We start from the raw sequence: 23,678 nt of genomic DNA on the forward strand, positions 1-23,678 counted from the left end.
CTCCATATTCTTTTCAGTTAAGTCCATTTCACTGGAAAAGGGAATATTTTTTTTCCTGGCAGACAACACCCACAAACAACAGAAACTCCCTTCATGTAGACCTCATGATGCTGATAAAATTCCAGCCACTTTAATGATGGGAATTCATGGGAAATTTTATCAGCATATCGATTGCGCAACCAGGGGTGGAAAAACCTTGGATCACTGTTACTCTAATTTCCGCGACGCATATAAGGCCCTGCCCCGCCCCCCTTTCGGAAAAGCTGACCACGACTCCATTTTGCTGATACCTGCCTACAGACAAAAACTAAAACAAGAAGCTCCCACGCTGAAGTCTGTCCAACGCTGGTCCGACCAAGCTGACTCCACACTCCAAGACTGCTTCCATCACGTGGACTGGGACATGTTTCGTATTGCGTCAGATAACAACATTGGCGAATACGCTGATTCGGTGAACGAGTTCATTAGAACGTGCGTTGAAGATGTCGTTCCCATAGCAACGATTAAAACATTCCCTAACCAGAAACCGTGGATTGATGGCAGCATTCGCGTGAAACTGAAAGCGCAAACCACTGCTTTTAATCAGGGCAAGGTGTCTGGTAACATGACTGAATACAAACAGTGCAGCTATTCCCTCCGTAAGGCTATCAAACAAGCTAAGCGTCAGTACAGAGACAAAGTAAAATCTCAATTCAACGGCTCAGACACAAGAGGCATGTGGCAGGGTCTACAGTCAATCACGGACTACAGGAAGAAATCCAGCCCAGTCACGGACCAGTATGTCTTGCTCCCAGGCAGACTAAATAACTTTTTTGCCCGCTTTGAGGACAATACAGTGCCACTGACACGGCCTGCAACGGAAACATGCGGTCTCTCCTTCACTGCAGCCGAGGTGAGTAAAACATTTAAACGTGTTAACCCTCGCAAGGCTGCAGGCCCAGACGGCATCCCCAGCCGCGCCCTCAGAGCATGCGCAGACCAGCTGGCTGGTGTGTTTAAGGACATATTCAATCAATCCCTATACCAGTCTGCTGTTCCCACATGCTTCAAGAGGGCCACCATTGTTCCTGTTCCCAAGAAAGCTAAGGTAACTGAGCTAAACGACTACCGCCCCGTAGCACTCACTTCCGTCATCATGAAGTGCTTTGAGAGACTAGTCAAGGACCATATCACCTCCACCCTACCTGACACCCTAGACCCACTCCAATTTGCTTACCGCCCAAATAGGTCCACAGACGATGCAATCTCAACCACACTGCCTACAGGGAGGAGGTGAGGGCCCTCGGAGTGTGGTGTCAGGAAAATAACCTCACACTCAACGTCAACAAAACTAAGGAGATGATTGTGGACTTCAGGAAACAGCAGAGGGAACACCCCCCTATCCACATCGATGGAACAGTAGTGGAGAGAGTAGCAAGTTTTAAGTTCCTCGGCATACATATCACAGACAAACTGAATTGGTCCACTCACAGACAGCATCGTGAAGAAGGCGCAGCAGCGCCTCTTCAACCTCAGGAGGCTGAAGAAATTCGGCTTGTCACCAAAAGCACTCACAAACTTCTACAGATGCACAATCGAGAGCATCCTGGCGGGCTGTATCACCGCCTGGTACGGCAACTGCTCCGCCCTCAACCGTAAGGCTCTCCAGAGGGTAGTGAGGTCTGCACAACGCATCACCGGGGGCAAACTACCTGCCCTCCAGGACACCTACACCACCCGATGTTACAGGAAGGCCATAAAGATCATCAAGGACATCAACCACCCGAGCCACTGCCTGTTTACCCCGCTATCATCCAGAAGACGAGGTCAGTACAGGTGCATCAAAAGTGGGACCGAGAGACTGAAAAACAGCTTCTATCTCAAGGCCATCAGACTGTTAAACAGCCACCACTAACATTGAGTGGCTGCTGCCAACACACTGACATTGACTCAACTCCAGCCACTTTAATAATGGGAATTGATGGGAAATGATGTAAATATATCACTAGCCACTTTAAACAATGCTACCTTATATAATGTTACTTACCCTACATTATTCATCTCATATGCATACGTATATACTGTACTCTATATCATCGACTGCATCCTTATGTAATACATGTATCACTAGCCACTTTAACTATGCCACTTTGGTTACATACTCATCTCATATGTATATACTGTACTCGATACCATCTACTGTATCTTGCCTATGCTGCTCTGTACCATCACTCATTCATATATCCTTATGTACATATTCTTTATCCCCTTACACTGTGTATAAGACAGTAGTTTAGGAATTGTTAGTTAGATTACTTGTTGGTTATTACTGCATTGTCAGAACTAGAAGCACAAGCATTTCGCTACACTCGCATTAACATCTGCTAACCATGTGTATGTGACAAATAAAATTTGATTTGATTTGATGCAATACTAGGGTGAGTGAGGCACTTGTGAAACAATAGATGAAACCACACTTTCTATGGAATCAAGTTGAAACTTCCTTTTAAGTATACAAAGTGAAAATGATCCAGAACCTGGTGGTTAGCCATTACCTGAACGTTATTTGAATGTTATTCAAATACAGGCCTCATCAGGCATTTCCTGGAGTGGTTGGGTCAGCGTTTCCATGTTGTTCCGGGACTAAGCAATTTCTTAGTGCCAGTGTGTAGTTTACTTTACTAAACGTGATTAATGACCTACAGTAGTACACAGGCATGCTGACGCTGACCAACTCAAGAGGAAGAAGGAAGAGATGGAGGGAGGAGGATGAATAAGAGGAAGATGTCAAATAAAATCCAATACAATAGGCTCCCTCCTTCCTCCTGCTTTCTCTGAGGTTTATTTTAAGAAAGAGCCACTGCTAATCTTTTCTTAGTGGAGGTAGAATGCATGAAATTACATAACCACATAGCAATTTGTACGTTTGGATTCTAATTAGAGAGGTTCGGTTTAAAAATCACAAACCACTCATGAAAAAAAACTCCACTGTTTCAGAGATTCTTTGTGAACAATTTGGGTAAATTATTTGAAATATGGCACAAAGTCAATGCTTGGTTCTGACATCAATAGGGAGTTTTGTTGTTCATTGTAAGTTGTGTTGAGGTGTTGACCACTTAACCAAGGGCTATAGTGCTACAGCGTGATTGTAATGTGAAGCTAATGTTTACAAGAACTGCATTCACGGTAAACACTGCATATGTTGGCTCAATCGGAAATTACCTTTACATTTCAATCATGCTATAGCACGGGACTTCTGCAATGCGGATTGAATCGAACCCCAAGTGAATCTATCACTTTTGTATGTACATCTGCCATTCATGTACTGTTAAGTATGAATAGATGTTAATTTTATGGTTTAAGCACCAGTTGGACCTACTTTGATCATACAAAGGACCATGAGACCTATGGTTCCATTTGGGGCATTGTGGGAAAAATGACAACTTCCAGGAACTGTATTGCACTTTGTACTGCACTTTGTATTGCATCAGTGCTTAATGTAATGTAATTTCTGAATCTTTCTGAATGTAGGCCTACATACAGGTAACTGTCAAAATAATGGAAACACTTGAGTACAGTAAATGAGGAATACAAAGTATATTGAAAGCAGGTGCTTTCACACAGGTGTGGTTTCTGAGTTAATTAATCAATTAGCATCCCATTATGCTTAGGGTCATGCTGGTCAGACCATCATTTCAGCCATTATTTTGGAAACCATGGCTATCTCCCCATAGGATGACAATGCCCCCATCCACAGGTCACTGAATGGTTTAATGAGCATGAAAACGATGTAATGGTTGTCTCAGTCACCAGGTCTCAACTCAATTGAATACTTATGGGAGATTCTGGAGCGGCACCTGAGACAGTGTTTTCCACCACCATCAACCAAACACCAAATTATGGATTTTTGCATGTAAGAATGGTGTTGCATCCCTCCAATAGAGTTCCAGACAACTGTAGCATCTATGCCAAGGTGCATTGAAGCTGTTCTGGCTTGTGGTGGCCCAACGCCCTATTAAGACACTTTATGTTGGTGTTTCCTTTATTTTGTCAGATACCTGTATGTTGCGTTGCATGTATTTTAATGTAGTCTTGTACTCTTATGATGCCTTATCAATTGGCTTAGGAATGATTAATAAAGTAGGATTGTGTTGTATTGTTACTTGATCAAATTATTTTAGATTGATCAAAATGTCAGAGGTCATTTCAAAACAGTTGAAGATAGGCTTCCAAAGAGATCTGCATTTTCTGTTTAATAAAAAACAATATATTTTCTAAATAAATATAGTTAATAGTTACACTAAAAACAAAAAATTATGTTACTATTGTAAAATGGATAATTTTACAGCACCAATAAATATATTAATGTGAAAATATACTAAAAATGTGTCTGTACATGATACAACAAACAAAAAAGTATTTCTGACACTGAAATACAAATAGAATGTTTCTTTTTTCCTTAAAAGGGTAGAGAGCATCAACTCCTTCTACTGCTCCTGGTTCCCCACTATGCCAAGTCCTGTTCTGGCTAAACTGGGCTGGCCAGAGTCTCAGTCTCTCACTGTGGAGTTCGCCCAAGATGACCAAGGTCAGTGAGACGCCCTCAGTCCTCCTCATGACGTGTCTTCGGGCACTCAAGTACAAAAACACATGTCCCGACTCGAGCTTAAAACTGCAACGTTGGCTGTGCGTCTTTTCACAAACATGTTTGTGGCGGGGTTCGTTTGTAACAAAATCAAGACACATGCTCCCAGCCCCTCTTGCCCAACAAAACATACAATATCTCATTTTCAGGAATGTTGAAGTTTTATCTTTCTGTTCTTTTTTTCCTTCTTTAAAAAAAAAAAATACGTCTACAGTTTTCAATGTTTTCCATGGCCAAACAGATTGGTGATAACATTGCCAAGTGAAGAAGTAAAATCAATATCAACCATAACACTGTATATAAATATATAAATTAAATGCACAGTACTGAAAATATTCTAGCATTATAAATTAGATGTATTGTACTAGACAAAGGGATATTAGGTAAGTATATACAGATCGTTATTTTTTCTATAATGGACTATTCTTTAATGTGTGTGTGCAATTATATCTTTGGAAAACAAATGAAGACATTAAACAAAACAAATAGAGATCATTGATTTTGACAGTGGTGAGTTAAATGCCACTGTTCCTTGGCGGAAGATGGAATCAAGTTCAGTATTCTCTCGTCTCCATATATACCTACATTTAATATCCCTTTAGAAGTATTCTCACACCGAGTCCTATCTGGTGTTAGTCGATACAGTGGTGACAAAAACTTCACCCCATAGAGGAAGTAGTTCTGCTTTCTGACAGTTCTCTAGACCTTCAGAGGTCCGAGGAGAAACATGTTCCCGTTGCACCTCTCAGTGAAGTTATGGTCACAATTTCGCTTAGTTTTTATATAGATATATTTAAGATACTCATATCCACAGCAGACCAAGATCCAGTGAAGTGTTAAATAAAATAAAATGTATTCTGACAAACTCTCAGTCCTATCCACGTTCAGGCCCAAACACCCTGGCAACTAAACATTTGTCCCATTCACACGCCAGACCGTGGCGCATTCGTTCACTTTATAATGTTTCATTTTTCATAGCAGCAATACACATTGTCATTGTCCTTTTAGAATATATATATATATATATATATCTTAGAAATATACAACAGCATGTTGTTATCTCAGTCTCTCTCCATCGTTCTCGATTGCTCGTTCTTTCTTGCGTTGTAATTTTCTGTCCATCCAGGGAATGCGTCCTCAGGTTTCAAAGTGCTGTGCCAAGAAAATATTCCTTCATTTCATTGTCCCCCTCTCCCTCTCCTCATCTCATCTCCTTGGTTTGTCACATCTGTGGATGACAAGACATGACAGACAGTAGGTTAAAAGATGGGCAACAAATCCTTCTCCCAGCAGGGGTGTAGCCTTGAGCAAATCACATCACCGCAAATGTGGAAAACTCCTGCAGCCCCTCCCTCTTCCTCCCCTGACCCATGACCAATTGGAATCATGTCGCTGGTCACCCCACTCATGTGTGGCTCTCTAAATCCAGCACACTGTGTGGGGGGCCCCTAAGGTTCAAAGGTCAGGATGTATATAGTAGTGTCAAGGGAGGTCATCAACACAGGGCTTTGTGGGAGTTTCCCCGGAAGCAGTCAGATCTCCATTGGACCACTGACTGAATACAGACGTTATTTGCAACCAATGGAGATGGAGTTTTAATCCCCGATTAGTAATTGCGTTTAGGGCTTTGCCTCGTATGAGTTATGAGTAGGACCATTAGAAATGAGCAGCATGGACACCAGCTCCACATTCACTCAATTAAGAGCCTGTTCGTTCACAGTTACGAACCAAGGGAAACACTTTCCCTTTGAGTGTTAGTGTCATGCATGAGTTAGTTCTGTCTTGAGTCCTGTACTGTGCTGACTTATAAACATGTCTGTCCAAATTGTGTGATCAAGACTGGTCGAAGTTAAAAACAACAATGGATGCTAAAATTCCCCTCCTACGCAGGTGGTTATATATATATCCATGTAGTGATGGGAAAAAGATAAGGAGACTATGTTGGGAGATGATAAGTAGGATGGTAAGTGTGGGTCAGAATATGCAAGGGCATTGAAGATGAAACGTGGCTGGGTCTTTCAGCATGACAATGGTCCCAAACACACCGCCTGGGCAACGAAGGAGTGGCTTTGTAAGAAGCATTTCAAGGTCCTGGAGTGGCCTAGCCAGTCTCCAGATCTCAACCCCATAGAAAATCTTTGGAGGGAGTTGAAAGTCCGTGTTGCCCAGCAACAGCCCCAAAACATCACTGCTCTAGAGGAGATCTGCATGGAGGAATGGGCCAAAATACCAGCAACAGTGTGTGAAAACCTTGTGAAGACTTACAGAAAACATTTGACCTCTGTCATTGCCAACAAAGGGTATATAACAAAGTATTGAGATAAACGTTTGTTGTTGACCAAATACTTATTTTACACCATTATTTGCAAATAAATTCATTAAAAATCCTGCAATGTGATTTTCTGGATTTTTTTTCTCATTTTGTCTGTCATAGTTGAAGTGTACCTATGATGAAAATTACAGGCCTCTCTCATCTTTTTAAGTGGGAGAACTTGCACAATTGGTGGCTGACTAAATACTTTTTTGCCCCACTGTATAATATAGATATTGCATTAATATAAAGGGAATCTAACGCGAGAAACGGGCTGTTTTTTGTGTATTGTCTAGTTTAAGTGTCTACCATGCAAAGGGAATACACTATACTAGCTAGCGATTATATACTACCTTTATAGAACACACAATAATAGAGTCACAGTTCTAACATCAAGGATGATGTTAAGAAGAGTATCAGAATATTACGCACGACAACAAACAATATAAACACACTTACAAGCAAACATAGTCCCACACAATTCTCTATACAAACAAAAACATGTTCTATAAGCAAGTGAGAAGCATGCATTTCTCAGCAGGAGAAGAAAATCAAGCAAATGACAGAAGTGCAAACAGGTGGATGGATGTAGATGTGGGTGAATGGAGTATAGATCAAGTCACGTTGTTTATCATAATGTTTCGTAAACAAACCTGCAAGTTCTTTCGTTTAACTCAAGTTGTCTTGACTTGCAGTCTAATTGTGTGAATTTGCAGGAACATTTACAGGTGAGAGGGTCCTGCACAAACAAGCGCTTTCTTCTCTCTGAGCAAGGCCCACAGTGGCTGCAAGGGAAGCAAAAAGGGAGAGAGAGAGAGAGAGAGAGAGGTCTAAGCTATAGAGCGTATCCAGCTATAGAGCCCCCGCCCCAACACACCAACATTGGACGAACATTTGAGCAACATTAGCTCAATACTTCTGCAGCCGCTGGGTGGTGTGAAGGTTGTTTGAGGTTGTGGAGCATTGTGATCGGGTTAGAAAGAGAGCACATGTAAAGACTTTTCTACACACTTGCCTCATCATGCTTGCATACACTCACACACTCTTTCATTCATCCTCTCTAATGGCATGACAAGCACATGTGTGATTGGGTATATGAAAAGCAACATTGAATGAGAACATTTGCACTTATACACCCATGATCATGTAGACACACACACACACACACACACACACTAACAACCACACACACAGACACACAAAACAGGTACATGTGATAAGGTAAAGGCCACAGCAGAAACAAAGAACACATAGCATTTGCTTCCCGATCCATCCAATGACATGCTCACAAGGGAGCAGCCATCTTTAAAAACCATCCCTCCCTAAATCTGCCTATATTTCCCACTACAATTACCCTGCAGACATGCTCACATGATTGCCACAAATTAATGGGATGTTAGGATGACATTAGAATGATGGCTTGGCTGAGTAAGCACAGGCTCAAGCACAATGTAAGGATTATAAAATACAGATCAAAGACAATCTAATCGTATTATTTTCACTAGCCTAGTTTAAAGTCAAAGTAGATGCCATCGCTGGTGCTTAAAGATGCAGCATATTTTATGGAGGTGAACATGTGAGACAAAACAATGACAGAGACAGGGGAGTGCCGTGATGCACCAGACGAGATGAAGATACGCTTTGTTACAGACAACTCAGTTGGCAGTATTTCTACTAGCTCTGTGAGGTCAGATCACGTCTGCGTCACGTTCAAGACCTTCCCGTCTAAAAGCATGAACAAAGCAGCCCTTTTCGGGGTTACCACTCAAGGTGACAATAACTCTTATCAAACAAACCTAGCCAAGCCTGTCTGTACTTAAAGTAACCAAACCAATTGGCACTTTTGTGGTAGAAATTTAAGACAATAGTGTTGGTTCATCCACCTATATGCTAAAACAAAAGGCAACAGAGAAACAGAGAACAAACTCCTAGCAGCATGTAGCCTCAACATGGCATCGACCCTGCTGCCATGGATTAGTGAGGGGGTGGTAGACAGCCATGCTTCATACAGACATCATCATCATTACCTGACAGTTCTCACTCACGTTACTCACATTACTGCCCTCGCCACGGACTTAAGTGGTGCATACGCCAGACAAAAAAAGGTTTCTTTAAAAAAAATGGAGCCTGCTCATGCCAAACAAAAAGAGGTTTGCATTTTACAAGATACAAACAAGTTCCTCCAAAATCAAGCCAACCGTCAAGAGAGACATAGTGCCCATGTGCAGACACGCCACAGAAGAGGCGCTTGCATAGGCCTCAGACCTCATCGTGCCAGTGTCTCTCTCTTTCTTTCTCTTTCTCTTTTGGTCATTGCCCCTAGAAAATAGAGAACAGGGCAAAAGAGAAAAGACACCTAAGTGGAGGCAGGGACAATCGTACAGAGTTCAATCAATAGAGGTTAGGCCAAAGAGGAGACAATCAATCAAGTCGGGCATCTCCCTTCTAATCTAGTCTCATTAGCAGTGGGATTGATGCCTGTTTGAACGTGTGTGTGTGTCTCAATATAAATGTGTGTGTCAATGTAAATACATCCACTGTTGCCTTTGTAAATCATTCTATGCATATCGAGAGTTGTATTTTCGGCTGGCATTAACGTAGTACTACTGTGAAATGCGCTTTAGTTTGCAATTTCGTCATGTAAAAACTAGAGCACTAGCATTTTCCAGCCCGAACGCCAGGTTCGGTAATTTACCAGTTTTATATCAGCACGCTTGCGCTCAGATGGGAGGATATATTTTAGGCGTGTCCTTAAAAACATGATCCAAAGTGCTAATTTCAGGCAGTGCTGATATGGATATTTAAGACCAACCAAAAGCTGGTTTTAGCAGTAACGCAGTTGGTTATGGCATGAATGTTGACAGAGGAAACTCAGCCTACACATTGCCTGTTTTCTGTTTCATATGTTCAAAACCCAAGCCCTCCCTTAAGCGTACTATAACAAAGGCTGGTTCAATAGCGATGCGTTTCTTTTTATCCTGACGATTTAATGATATCACTACATTTTACAATTATTTATTGTTGTTTAAAAAAACCAGATTGCTTCTTTTTCTTTTAATGTTATTACAACCAATCTTATTAGAATGATTCACCTTCCTTGTTTTATTTGTATTTTTTAGAATTCGATTATACTCTATTCAGTCTCTTTGTAGGCCAAATCAATAATTAATTTAATATTGCTTATTGACAATGTTTGGCATGTCCGTGCTCAGCTATAATGCAATTTACCGTAGGCCTAGCCCCTAAATGTGAACGCTATTAAGCCATACAATTACTTAGAACAATGTGGACTGCAAATGGGTTAAAGTTAACATATTTAACAAAGATAGGTCTTCTTTTTGTTATTTAAGCCACGTAACCATTTAAGCCACTTAGCGCTATAGGTTATCGCCTGCTCTTATATTTACCATTGCGTTGGGGCTCTATTTTAACAAACCTAAGTATGTGTCTAGAGCAGTGGTTCCCAAACTTTTTATAGTCCCGTACCCTTTCAAACATTCTACCTCCAGCGGCGTACCCCCTCTAGCACCAGGGTCAGCACACTCTCAAATGTTGTTTTAAGTCATCATTGTAAGCCTGCCACACAAACGCTATACGATAGATTTATTAAACATAAGAATGAGTGTGAGCTATCGTCACAACCCGGCTCGTGGGAAGTGACAAAGAGCTCTTATAAGATTAGGGCACAAATAATAATATAATATCAATCAATAATTTTGCTCTTTATTTAACCATCTTACATATAAAACCTTAATTGTTCATAGAAAATTGTGAAAAGAAATCACCACAGGTTAATGAGAAGGGTGTGCTTGAAAGGATGCACATAACTCTGCAATGTTGGGTTGTATTGGAGAGAGTCTCAGTCATTTTCCACACACAGTCTGTGCCTGTATTTAGTTTTCATGCTAGTGAGGGCCGAGAATCCACTCTCACATAGGTACGTGGTTGCAAAGGGCATCAGTGTCTTAACAGTGTGATTTTCCAAGGCAGGATACTCTGAGTGTAGCCCAATCCAGAAATCTGGCAGTGGCTTCTGATTAATTTCAATATTCACAGAACTACTTGTTGCAATTTCGACGAGGCTCTCTTGTTCAGATACCGGTAAGTGGACTGGATGCAGGGCATGAAAGGGATAACGAATCCAGTTGTTTGTGTCATCCGTTTCGAAAAAGTACCTGCGTAATTGCGCACCCAACTCACTCAGGTGCTTCGCTATATCATATTTGACATTGTCTGTAAACTTGAGTTAATTTGCACACAAAAAAAATCATACAATGATGGAAATACTTGTGTGTGGTCCTTGTTAATGTAGACAGAGAAGAGCTCCAACTTCTTAATCATAGCATCAATTTTGTCCCGCACATTGAATATAGTTGTGTAGAGTCCCTGTAATCCTAGATTCAGATCATTCAGGCGAGAAAAAACATCACCCAGATAGGCCAGTCGTGTGAGAAACTCATCATCATGCAAGCGGTTAAACAAGTAAAAATTATGGTTACTAAACTTTAAGTTCGTCTCTCAATTTAAAACACGTGTCAATATTTTGCCCCTCGATAACCAGCACACTTCTGTATATTGTAAAAGCATTACATTTCATTGGATAATGCAGAAAATACACAAGAGTTCAGGGGCCTTGCTTTAACAAAGTTGACCATTTTCACTGTAGTGTCCAAAACGTCTTTGAAGCTGTCAGGAATTCCCTTGGCAGCAAGAGCCTCTAGGTGGATGCTGCAGTGTACCCAAGTGACGTCGGGAGTAACTGCTTGCACGCGCGTTACCACTCAACTATGTCTCCCTGTCATGGTTTTTGCACCATCAGTATAGATACCAACACATCTTGAAATCCATTTGATATCACAAAGCTGTCTAGTACTTTACAAACATCCTCTCCTGTTGTCCTGTTGTTTCCAGTGGTTTGCAGGAGAGGATGTCTTCCTTAATTGACCCCCATAAACATAACGGACATATACCAGGAGCTGTTACAGGCCCGCCACGTCTGTTGACTCATCCAGCTGTAACGCATAGAATTCACTGGCTTGTATGTGAAGCAGTAATTGTTTCAAAACATCTACTGCCATGTCACTGATGCGTCGTGAAACAGTGTTGTTTGATGAAGATATTGTCTGTATAGTTTTTTTTTGCCTTTTCCCCCAGCATTGTCCCAGCCATAGGAAGAATTAAGTCCTCCACAATAGTATGGGACTTGCCTGTCCTAGCCACTCGGTAGCTCACCATATATTCCCTTCTTATTAATGGGATCTGTTGCTTTTATACATGTCTTACTACTCAAAAGTAATCTAGATTCTCGCTAAAAAAATAGCATATTTTGCTTCTAAATGTCTGCGCAAGAGTGAAGATTTCATTGAGTTGTGAGATAGTACTTTTGCACATATAACACACTGTGGCTGAGGAAAGGCACTACTCCCAATATAAGTGAACCCCAAATCAATGTAGTTCTCATCATATTTGCACCTCTTCGATGGTCCAACGTCAGTGCTTTGCCGGGTAAAACTGTCAGTGTCCATGCTTGCTGGGCTAACAATAAATGTAGAATTACTGATGCTAGCATTGGATGTGCTCGTGGAAGCAGAACAACTTGTGTCGTCGACAGGTGTAGTACTGCTGGTTGTAGCAGTACTACCAGTAGAGCTGGTATGTGTCTCTATGGACGAGGGTCATACCTTTTTTAGCCATTTATCAATTTTCGAGCAAACGGAATGAGCAGCACCTACGTTTGGCTACATACGGACCGTTAGTGGAATTCCCATGAGAGAGTAACGGTTAATGTGATTAGATGTTCTTTATTTGACTAGGCCACATATATTTGACATTGTGTTGTTATTTCGCTGACCACTAGAGGTTTCATTTAATTTTTTTATTCAGTGAAACGAGGCTACTCAGGTGAGAAAAAAAACCTTACCCAAATGCCCTGTTGGAAAATATAAATGGACTGTTTTAAAATGTGAAGAATAAAACAAATAAAATAATAATCATAAAAAAATTAAAAAACATTGTTGTGCCCCCTGGTCTTTAGTATTATGTACAGTATTACCTGTTCTTTAGTATTATGTACAGTATTACCTGGTCTTTAGTATTATGTACAGTATGCATTTGAGTGAATGACTGAGGGTGTGTCTGAGCTCATGAACGGCCTGTCTTTTCCCTGCACTCCACCCTGGCCTGGCTAGGGTGAGCTGTCTGCCTACGTGCTGGGTGGCACGCAGAGGTGTGTGTGGCACAACGCGAGGACAAGACTCAGCTCAGCCTCATGACAAATGGATTTGATTCAGCCCTCTCAGGTAGCTAACATGATCCCATCTCTCCTCCACTGATCCATGGGGCTTTAACCCTGCGTGGTTCTTATCCAATTAAAACAAGGGAGGTCCTCTGACGTGCCAGCTGCAGCTGAGGTGGCAAAAGACATGTACACACATACACGTCTCACACACACACACCCCTGCATCAACACTGACAGTCAGTCTGTTTCCCTCCCTCCACACTGCCTGTAACTAATCACGTCCACTGGGTCTCTGTCTCCAGGCTCATCCACTATTTAGAACTTTAAAAATAAAAATGGGTTAACTGAATGACACCTGTTGCAATGATTACAGTGTGGAAGTAGCCACTAGGGCCGAGGGTCAGGCATGAACAACTGAGCTAAGAAGAAGGCTGTTGGACAGCCCGGTCAGTGACAGTTAGCTAGCGCCAGACCACCCATCTCAACCCAACTGTTACAGCCACATAGTAAAGCACTAAACCAACCGCCATAAAACAAACAGACCCTGGGATGAAGACAAACTGAAACAAACCCCGTAAATAAAAAAATAAAAAAGATCTTATCAGCACCAGTAAAGATAGAGAAGAGAGGCTGTTTTTTCCCCATAAGGTGTGCTGCTCGTCCTCTTAGTCCCACAAGGTGTGAAGGGAACATGGAGAACTAGGCATCTACCTCCCCTCCCTCGCTATGTTAAAAAGAGAGACAGGGCTATGTGGTGTGGTGTAGGAGCCTATGAGGTGCTGATAATCCCAATCACTAGTAGAAGGCAACCTAAAACTTCCTCTCACCACCCTTTAAAATGATCGACTCAGTCCTATCAGCAGGAGCATGGCAGCTGCTGACTTCTCAGTGCAGCAGGGGTAAAAGATACTGTAGCGTCACCATTACTATTAGCATTAGCGCTACCCCACATTGTTGCTGGTATCACAGTGTCCAGCTGGCTTCTTCTCATCTGCATGTTGCCAATCAACATGAGGAATACTGAATATATGAATACTTATTTGTTCGGGAGGATTAGGTCCCAGCCCTCTGTGTTAAGTTAAAGCATCTGTGGGAACGGGATGATGATTGGTTGGGAAACTGGTCAATCAAAATATTCAGATATTTTGGGGCTGGCAGATAGAGTTGTTTTGACAGTTTGAATATCAAAGTGGAAGCCAAATTGAACACAGACAGCTCCCTCCCCTCATCCCACAAATAACTCATAACAATAACAATAACAACGCAAAACATGTACTTACTTTTCTTTCTTTGCCTTAACTTCTGGCTTTGGTCTGAAATTAAGAGGAAAATAGAGAACAAAACCTTTAGCTTTATATTTAGCTTTTTATTAAAGGCCCAGTGCAGTCAAAAACATTCCACACTATAAGGTTGGAATAATACTGTAAAAATGATGATTAATGCCCTTTTAGTGTAAGAGCTGTTTGAAAAGACCGACTGAAATGTCAGCCTGTTTTGGTGGGATGGAGTTTTGGCCTAAATAATTAGTAAATAGACCAATAAGAAAGAGATTTCCAAATCTCTCTGCCAATAATAGCTCGTTTTCAGTTTCCCCCTCCCTACTCAGAGAGTAATAGCAAAATAACAAGCTATTTTTGTTTCTTTTTGAACATTTAAATTTAAAACAATCACAGTAAGGTACTTAATTATTACCCAGAAATGATTTGATATTGAGATAAAAACAGCTGCATTTGGACCTTTAACCACTAAGCAAAACAGTGAAGCCTGAAATCATTATAGACCTGAGAAAGGATTCTTACCTGCATTCACACTTTCGATGTTCTGTGAAACTTAACTGAAAATTATGCTGCGATACTCTCTGTTTCACTTGTATTACCTGTAGAGAAACATAAGATATGAAACATTACAATTCACATTGAAAAAGGGCCAATCCCCCAAAACAAATTCCTCTGCCAAAACATTACTACCTCAGAGATTCTTAGTGAGTGATTGTTCTGACCATTGACATAGTGGCCACAGTCTGGCTACTAGCTGACCACAAGCTAACCAGTCGGTGAAGATAGGCCGACACCATAGCCAGGCAGGTGCTGTATCACATTCCTATAGCTTATTCCTTTCCACCCTAGGCTCATGCCAACAGTAAGTCCTGACACCTGACCGTGGCCAAGAGTGACTTCAACCACATAAACAGGGGCATAAACAGGGTGTGCAAGGGTAAACAAAATAGCTGACATGCTAGGCCCCTGCTGCTTCACTTTTTCCATGGGACAGAGAGAAAAGCAAAGCAAGAGAGAGAGAGAGACCTAGATAACCAGTGAGAAGAGGAATGGAAGAGAGAAAGGACACCGAGAGATACGGAAGAGAGAGAGGGTTGTAAGTGATAGGAGAGATTGAATGAGAGTGAGAGGGGAGAGAGAGAGAGTGTTGAACAAATCCCCTGTTCACCGGTCCCGGCGAGAATTGGAGTTTGCGCTTACCTCCATGGTAACATTTTTTGTTTCCGTGGGGACACACTCGAGCGCCTCGTCGTTGCAGCATCCGGCGCAGCGCATGAGCACCACGCACGAGGGGATGTAGGTGTGCTCAATCTCATCTGGATACTCCTGGAAGATGTCCACCAGCATCTCCCGTGTCCGACACATGCTCTTGTTATACACGTCCATGAACGGGACCACTGCAGGAGGAAGAGCAGAGGGAGAACATCAGTACTGCTTCCTTCTCATCCTCACTGTGCCATAGAGAACTGTCAGTAACAGTGAGATTCCTTGAGGAGAAGACAGCAACATCAGTGGCAACCCTATCACAAAACTACTATACTGTAGAGTACAGCACATCCAACCTCTCCACATTGTAAAACTCTCCAATGTATTCTCTTTCATCCTTCTTTCCTCCCTCATTCCCCAGTTGTGTGCCTTTTTCTCCTTTATCCTAACTCTCCATGCCTCCTCTATTTCCTAGAATCCCCCTGTCATCTCCCCATCTGCTCTGGTTCCGCTTGGCAGTGGAAGAGAGTACTTGTGTTGCCTTTGTGGTCGTCAAAAGGTAAAGGCATTTGTTTCCTGAGTGGTTCCCATTACTAAAGCCAGCTAAGCAGATAAACAAAGCCACATATATGTGGCTTCAGATGCAACAAAGCAGACTATTGTTCTGACAAGGATCTTAATGTCCCCCAGCAAAAAAAAAAATAATAATGTCAAAGCTGCGCATGTGCTCACAGCTGTCTAAAGCCCACCTAGGGCTGGGCGATATGGCCAAAATATTATATCACGGTATTAAAAAAAAATGGACGGTATGATGGTATTTTTTAGTTTTTGAATAATAAAAGTTCAACATTTGCTTTATGAGTAGTGAGTGATCCTAGGGTGACAACACATACATTCTAATTGATTTCAATGGGTCTTTCTCCTTTGTTATTGTTTTATACTGTTCAATTCAACTTCAACCAAAACAAATTTCAGCACTTTTAACATTTCTGCATTTCCTGCACTCAGTTGCAGTGGTGGAAAAAGTACCCAATTGTCATACTTGAGTAAAAGTAAAGATACCTTAATAGAAAATGACTCAAGTAAAAGTGAAAGTCACCTAGTAAAATACTACTTGAGTAAATGTCTAAAAGTATTTCGTTTTAAATATACCTGAGTATCAAAAGTAAATGTAATTGATAAAATGTACTTAAGTATCAAAAGTAAGAGTATAAATAATTTCAAACTCCTTATATTAAGCAAAACAGATGGCATCATGTTCTTGTTTTTTTAATTTACAGATAGCCAGGGGCACTCAAACTGTTGGACTCATGGAAATAGAATGACTATTCTAATTCTATAGTTAGAATATAATAGTGGGCACTTTGAATAGTGTTGTTTGAGATGACAATGAATTAAAATACCAGGGAGGAGTTATTGTGACAGGGTAGGAACTAAAGTGTTGATAAGTATTTCCTAGGGGACCCTATAAGCTTTGGCTACTTCATGTATCTAATATATTCTTGCTTTGTATATTCCTCTTTGATTTAGAAGATACTGTTGCACAAACAACATGCTGATTTAGGTCTACACCATCACTGGCTGGTATTATCAGGCTGTATTAGCTAGCTACATTTGCTCCTACTCTACATTTATTAGCATTAGCGGCTAGCAATTAGCATCTCACAAGATTTAGGGCAACTTGTGAAGAAACACAAACTAATAGTATTATAGAACGCTAGTGGATTTATAATAAGACGCAAAGTGAAAACGTTGTTGCATGTGCTGCATCGACCATGCAGACTGAACTCAAGTGTCTCGTGGTTGATTAACCTCAAATGCGCTCCTTGAGTGACAGGGGGCGTGGCTAGGTCTGTGTGGAAAGTGGCGCGGAGAGAGATGACTCAAGTAGCAAGTAAACTATAAAAATTGACATGACACATAGCATATCACATTTAACAAACCAAACATTCAAATACCGGTATAGAAGGTAAAGTAAAAACCCAAACCGGTTCCTGCCCTAAAGCACCACACATTCAAACCCACACACAGGGACAACTACAACACATCCACACGTTTAAGCTACATGATCTGAACTCACTCACACGCCATATACATACAACCCACAATTCCTCAGATGCTGACTAACCCTACCTGTCTCCATCCGAGAATAATCCCCCACCCTCCATCCTATAGACTGGTTTCCCAGCGACCCCAACCTCCTCCTGACCCCCAGGTAATCCGAGGAGCCCATGACGTCAGGCTGTGCGGTGCCAGCGTTCACCTTTGACATGTGACCCCTGACAGCCCACCCCTTAACCAGTCGGCCTGGTCAGTTCCGGCCTAATGCTGCAACAACATCCTGACACACCACTGCCTGCCGTAGCTGGCTCTGTTACTCCTTCTCAAACCATGCACCGCTGCTGCTAGCCCCTGGATGACCTGCCTGGTCAGCAGATGTGGTGTCCACTACCTCCCCTTATCCCTCCCAGCACCTGCTCTCATAGGAGAAGCCCAGGCCAGCCTGTAGGCCTGTGGGGAGAGAAAGGCTGTCTGTCTGTCTCACTGCCATAGTCTACAGCCCAAGGTCACCAGCCCAACACGTCTCCCTGTGCTGTTCTGGCTCTGCGGAGCCCCACAGTCTCCCTCTGCACAGCTGCTGCTTCACACTCCATCTAGCAGCGTTCTAGTACCTAGGCAACATTTGTTTTAATGTGATTGTGTGAGTATGTGTGTCTGTAAGCCCATTAGAGCAAGCTTGACATCTTAGCCTACCTATGTCATGCACATTTTTTCTATGGTAGGCTATGCAGTTGTGCCTCTCTGAATTATTTATATATAATTTCCATAATGTAATTGCATGCACAATCATTTTTGGTATGTCATTAAGCCATGCATCAATGTATGGAATTAGCTTATTATACAGCAAGACACCAATACATTATATTTAGGTGACAAGTAATATTGCCTCTTCTGACCAAATTCACAAGCAACCACCACAGACACAAGCACATATATATAATGACAACTCCCCTTCACAGGAAATATTGAGGAAAATCTGAGGGAAAGCAGACATGTCAAGAATATGTATATTAGAATGAATGCAATATGCTGTGGTGCCAGATACATCCTTGTTATATCGATTACATATCCTATAGGATATATCTAAACCCGGAGTGCTGGGCTGGACAGAGTTTGCTATACTCTCATTAAACTGATATTGAAACTCCTTTAGAGGCCTCAGGAAGCTAATCAACACAACAAGGTCCTCAGCCCTGGGGCTGTCCTCGCTATGGACCCGTCTCATGTGTGAAAGAAAGAAGAAAAGACAACAACGAACAAGGTGAGGGAAGTTGGAGACGCCATAAACCCTGGAAACTATGTGGAGTGCCTCCACTAAAGCAGTGTTTGAGAGAGAGAGCAGTGACCCATCGCTGTGATGGCGGAATACTGGTACAATGTTATAGTGAATGGGGAACATGCATGCTTCTACTGGGGCACAAAGGGATGTAGTTGGTGCAGGGGAGATGAGATTTAGAGGATATGGTTATTCTGTCCCTGCGTATTTTGAGATTGAGTGTGTCTTAGTGAGAGTATGTTTTGAGGGGAAGTATTGTTGACATGCGGGACTGTGTGTGTGAGAACTGAAGCGAGAGAGGGTGGAGGTTCTCTGCATCTCGTACTCGCTCTCTGTGTGCGTGCGTGTGAAATGAAGGTCAAAAGCCTCTCACAGGTGTCAGAGAAGAGGAATGGAGTCGCTGCCCTTGTGCTGAGAATAACAAACAACCACAATTCAATTCCTGTGTTTTCTCTGCTGAGGACCAGTCCCTGACATATCACAGTGAGTAACCTGTCTGTGTCCACTATTGACTAACATGGCTAGCCTTGAACACAGCTAACAAGTGAAACACACTCTGTCACTGTCAATAAACAAACATAACCATGCATACAGACATGCTTTGTCCAATATAAACGATACAACCTGACCATGCGTTTGCCATGTTCCCAAATCACAAGAGGAGGAAGAAAAATCCTAAATAAAACATGAATTCATGCAGTGGCCTTGTCTGTTAACATATAGAAGACTATTTGGATCAGAGACACTTTTATGGTAATTCCAAAGTCCCAAGTAAAGCCTTTCACTCAGGGACTCACCACTAAGACTTCAATATAGTACCATGGGGTCCTATATGATACTCATATCCTCTCACTGATAGAGAGGGAGCATTGACACAATGTAAAGATTTTGTTATGACAATAGCCATGTGCAAAAGCCATGTGCAACAGCCAATTTGTCAAAAACGAATTTTCATTGAAGGCCTGAACTTGAAAGTCTGCTCTGGGAAAATCCAGATTCAGAATATGTCCACTAGGTGGCTATACACACACCAAATCCCCCAATAAAGGTAAACACTGAGAATAAACTTCTACAATATTGCACTTGTAATACATTTGTACATTCGGCACTTACCGTCATTTTTACTCTTCTCCCCGTTCTTGGGTATGTGGGCTGTCTGTAAAAATTCAAACATGTAAGCCATTAGAGCAAGCTTAACGTTGTATCTTATGTCATGCATATTTTTTCTATGGTAGGTTATGCATCACGTTTTAAAAAGGCAATGCAGTTTTGCCTCCCTGAATTATGTATATACGATTTCCATAATGTAATTGCATGCACAATCATTAAGCCATGCATCATAATATGGCATTAGCTTATTATACAGCAAGACTCCAATACATTCCCCTGTATTATGACAGCTAGCCTACTTCATTGAATATTTTCCCGCCTATGGGCAAGTGCAGAGAGAAAATGGCATCACAGCAGAGCTTCAGTCACGTTATCACCTGACGTAGACTGTCGCAACAGCTCTTCAATATTGCGTGAGAAAGAAGCCGATTTAATTTTATAGATGAAAGACAGTGAGGTGGGTTGCCCATTGTTAGCGTTTACTGGTTGTACTGATTATCATAAACATTTGAGCGAATGTTTTAATGAACAAGGCCTAAGTTTAATAGAAACGGGCTATTATTAGCCTTGAGTACGGAGTGAAATACGTGTTGACACTTTATACCCTCTGCGACCAACTAGGCTATTCGGTTAGGGGCCAACAGGTTTGCCCTATCCTTGCGCTCTCAAGAGACGGGTCGTCTGGACTTCGCTTTTCATTACAGTAGACTGGTCTACAAACTAGAGCAAATACATTGCAAATATTGGAATCTGGACACACACATCAATTCAACCTCCATTCCACGTTGGTTCAATTGAAAGAACGTTGGTCCAACCAGTGTGTGCCCAGTAGGAATAGTGACATTATGTTGTCGTGATTTTATTCAATAGGAATCCAATTGAATTAAATCACGACAACATATTGTCGTGATTTTGGAATATGCTAGTGTAATGATGCAATTTATTTCACATCACTCAAAATTCCGATTTAGCCTAGCCTACTATTTTGTTGACATTAATGCCAGGTGCATTGTGCATTTTCAAAAGTTATAATAATAATACAAATAATAGCCTAATAATAATAGAAAATACAGCGTTAATTGGATAGGCCTATGACACTTTTCCCTAAAAAGACCAAAATGTATGTCAAACGTCATTAACAATTCAACAGTGACATAAACCTCTTTAGGCCTATGATTCACAGAAAGTGAATACATTATAAGTGACCTACAGACCTAGCAGCAAGTGACGAGATTGAGCGACAAGGGCGATCACCTCATTAATGAAACATGAACAGCATTATATTCCTAATTTATCGGACGCATCTGATCCCGATTTCAATATAATTCTCACCTTAACTGCATACACATGAAGCTGAAGAAGCGCTGCAAATAATAATTGTACAAAACTGCCAATGTTCATGATTGTAATTCCGAAGGTGAGTTGGACAGTTATACTAAAATTGCAGCTGTCGTTTGGATCAAACACAATAATAAAGAAAAACACACAAAAAAAAAATCAACAATTTCTTGATAATCTTGGTTATAGTAAAAATCTAATCCATCCAAACATGGCAGATGTGCCACCTGAGAGGAATCCTTTTTTATTGTTTTGTATTGCAACCACCTCTAAGGAATCTCAGAGAATAGCCCCAAAGAAAGGTAACATCCAAAATGCGTCGGTCATCCGGAGACTCTTCCAAGATTTCTATTCTACATCCACATTAGAAACCCCATAATGGACTGAACATCTCCGTCCTATTATCTGCTCACCAGGATGACAACTTTCACCAACTTTAGAATGCAACTTTACGCATTGCCTTCAACGTGTGAAAGCGGCGGCTGAATTATTACAAATTGATCAGAGTAGTGTGAGCGTTTGCCAGTGCAAAGTGATCCGTTAGCATTCCTCCTTGAAAACGCACTGAAACGGTCTCCCTTTCCTTGTCTTGATTTTTAAAATGTATTTTACTATGACTTTGTTTCTCTTCAAGGGTTGGACGTCCAGGCGCAGAATGGGGAGATCTGGTCATACACCTCCGTTTCTCGATCGTGTAAGCGCGTTTACTGTTCTATGATCATGAGCTATTGCCTTTAGCAATCGGACGTGTCTACAGTATGATGACGCTTGCGCTCATTGGCTAGATCACCAATGTGGGCGGCACTGGTTGGCAGGCAAAGGGTGGTGGGCGCGCTCCCATAAAATATTTAACAGAGATGTTCACATTGTGCGATTTTGTGAGTGTTTTAAGTCACAACTTTGACGCAAAATATAATACATGACACGTTTAAAAAGGTAAGTATTAAATGTCCCAATAGTTAGTTGTGTCGTTGGTGCCTTTCATGGTCTCTTTTTGCCTTTCTGGCTACAATGAATCATTCAAAAGTTGCAAATAATATTTTTGTGATAGCCTTTACCATTTTGTGGAAATATTATAATTTACATAATTTTTATTTTGCAACCAAAGGTTTTTGTATGTTATAAGTATTGGCAAGTCAGACAGTTACCATAAATAATGTGAAAATACCCAATTAGAATCAGGCTAGGCCAGGACTAGAGCAGGAATCGCTTTTGCACCTGAAGTTAACTGCCATCGCTTGGAGGTGGTGGTGCACACATATTTTTAGTTCATCAGTTAAACAGAGATTATATCCTATATTGGACATTCGAGATGCCTGGATCTCTAAAAGAATACAGAGTACAGTAGGTGAGAATATTCAGGTATGAAAGAGTGGAGAGGGACTTGTAATGGCCTGGGCTGTATAGTGTTTGCTTTTGTTAAATGACACACATGATGCAGAGTTCAAGAATCATAAAAGGGCTCATTCCATAGCCTCATTATCATAGCACTTTCTAGGTGCTGAAAGTTGCAAGAAATTGTCCTTATTAGAAAGTTAGTCAAACTTTAATAGTGGGACTGCATGAGTCTGCATGAGTCACACACACACACACACACACACACACACACACACACACACACACACACACACACACACACACACACACACACACACACACACACACACACAGAGAGAGAGAGGGATAGAGTGAGATAGAGAACTTCCACCCTCTCTCGCTTCAGTTCACACACTTCGTCCCACATTTCACTAATACTGCCCCACAAAACACACTTCCTCTAAGACACACTCAATCTCAAAATACGCACAGAGACAGAATATCCATATCCTCTAAATCCCATCTCCACTGCACCAACAACATCCCTTTGTGCCCCAGTAGAAGGATGCATGTTCCCCATTCACTATAACATGGTACCAGAATTCCGCTATCATCGCGATGGGACACTGCTCTCTCTCTCAAACACTGCTTTAGTGGAGGCACTCCACATAGTTTCCATGGTTTCTGGCATCTCCAACTTCCCTCACCTCATTCGTTGTTATCGTTTCATATTTTTTTCCGTTGTTATCGTTGTTATCTTTTCTCTTTTCTCACATGAGTCGGGATCCATAGCGAGGACAGCCCCATGGGTGAGGACCTTGTTGTGTTGATTAGCTTCCTGAGGCTTCTAAAGGAGTTTCAATATCGATTTAATGAGAGTATAGCAAACTCTGTCCAGCCCAGCACTCCCCATCTATGAT

The 23,678-nt window shown here is 41.6% G+C and overlaps 1 protein-coding gene across 3 annotated transcripts; it reads right to left on the reverse strand.

The window, feature by feature from the left end:
• Positions 1–4,213: 4,213 nt before the first annotated feature.
• On the reverse strand, positions 4,214–22,135 carry LOC135522509 (vascular endothelial growth factor A-A). 3 transcript variants are annotated; one of them, XM_064948814.1, is made up of 7 exons: positions 21,855–22,135; positions 20,107–20,149; positions 15,651–15,847; positions 14,973–15,049; positions 14,454–14,486; positions 7,589–7,720; positions 4,214–5,852 (listed from the first exon to the last, which is right to left on the reverse strand). In XM_064948814.1, exons 3-7 carry the CDS (start codon positions 15,834–15,836, stop codon positions 5,831–5,833), a joined length of 450 nt encoding a protein of 149 aa, XP_064804886.1. In that variant the 5' UTR covers positions 15,837–15,847; positions 20,107–20,149; positions 21,855–22,135; the 3' UTR covers positions 4,214–5,830. The 3 variants fall into 3 exon arrangements, with proteins under 3 accessions (XP_064804886.1, XP_064804885.1, XP_064804887.1); XM_064948813.1 differs by having other exon boundaries at positions 21,436–22,135; XM_064948815.1 differs by lacking the exon at positions 7,589–7,720 and having other exon boundaries at positions 21,436–22,135.
• Positions 22,136–23,678: the final 1,543 nt, after the last annotated feature.

The sequence above is a fragment of the Oncorhynchus masou genome, chromosome 30, assembly GCF_036934945.1.
Source record: "Oncorhynchus masou masou isolate Uvic2021 chromosome 30, UVic_Omas_1.1, whole genome shotgun sequence".
Classification (NCBI taxonomy): Eukaryota; Metazoa; Chordata; class Actinopteri; order Salmoniformes; family Salmonidae; genus Oncorhynchus; species Oncorhynchus masou.

Coding starts and splice junctions, on each gene's coding strand:
- LOC135522509 (XM_064948813.1), bottom strand. CDS start 21,504: ATGAACATTGGCAGTTTTGTACAATTATTATTTGCAGCGCTTCTTCAG. Junction 20,150..21,435: donor TTCATGTGTATGCAGTTAAG/GTGAGAATTATA, acceptor GAATTTTTACAG/ACAGCCCACATACCCAAGAA. Junction 15,848..20,106: donor GGAGAAGAGTAAAAATGACG/GTAAGTGCCGAA, acceptor TTCCTCCTGCAG/TGGTCCCGTTCATGGACGTG.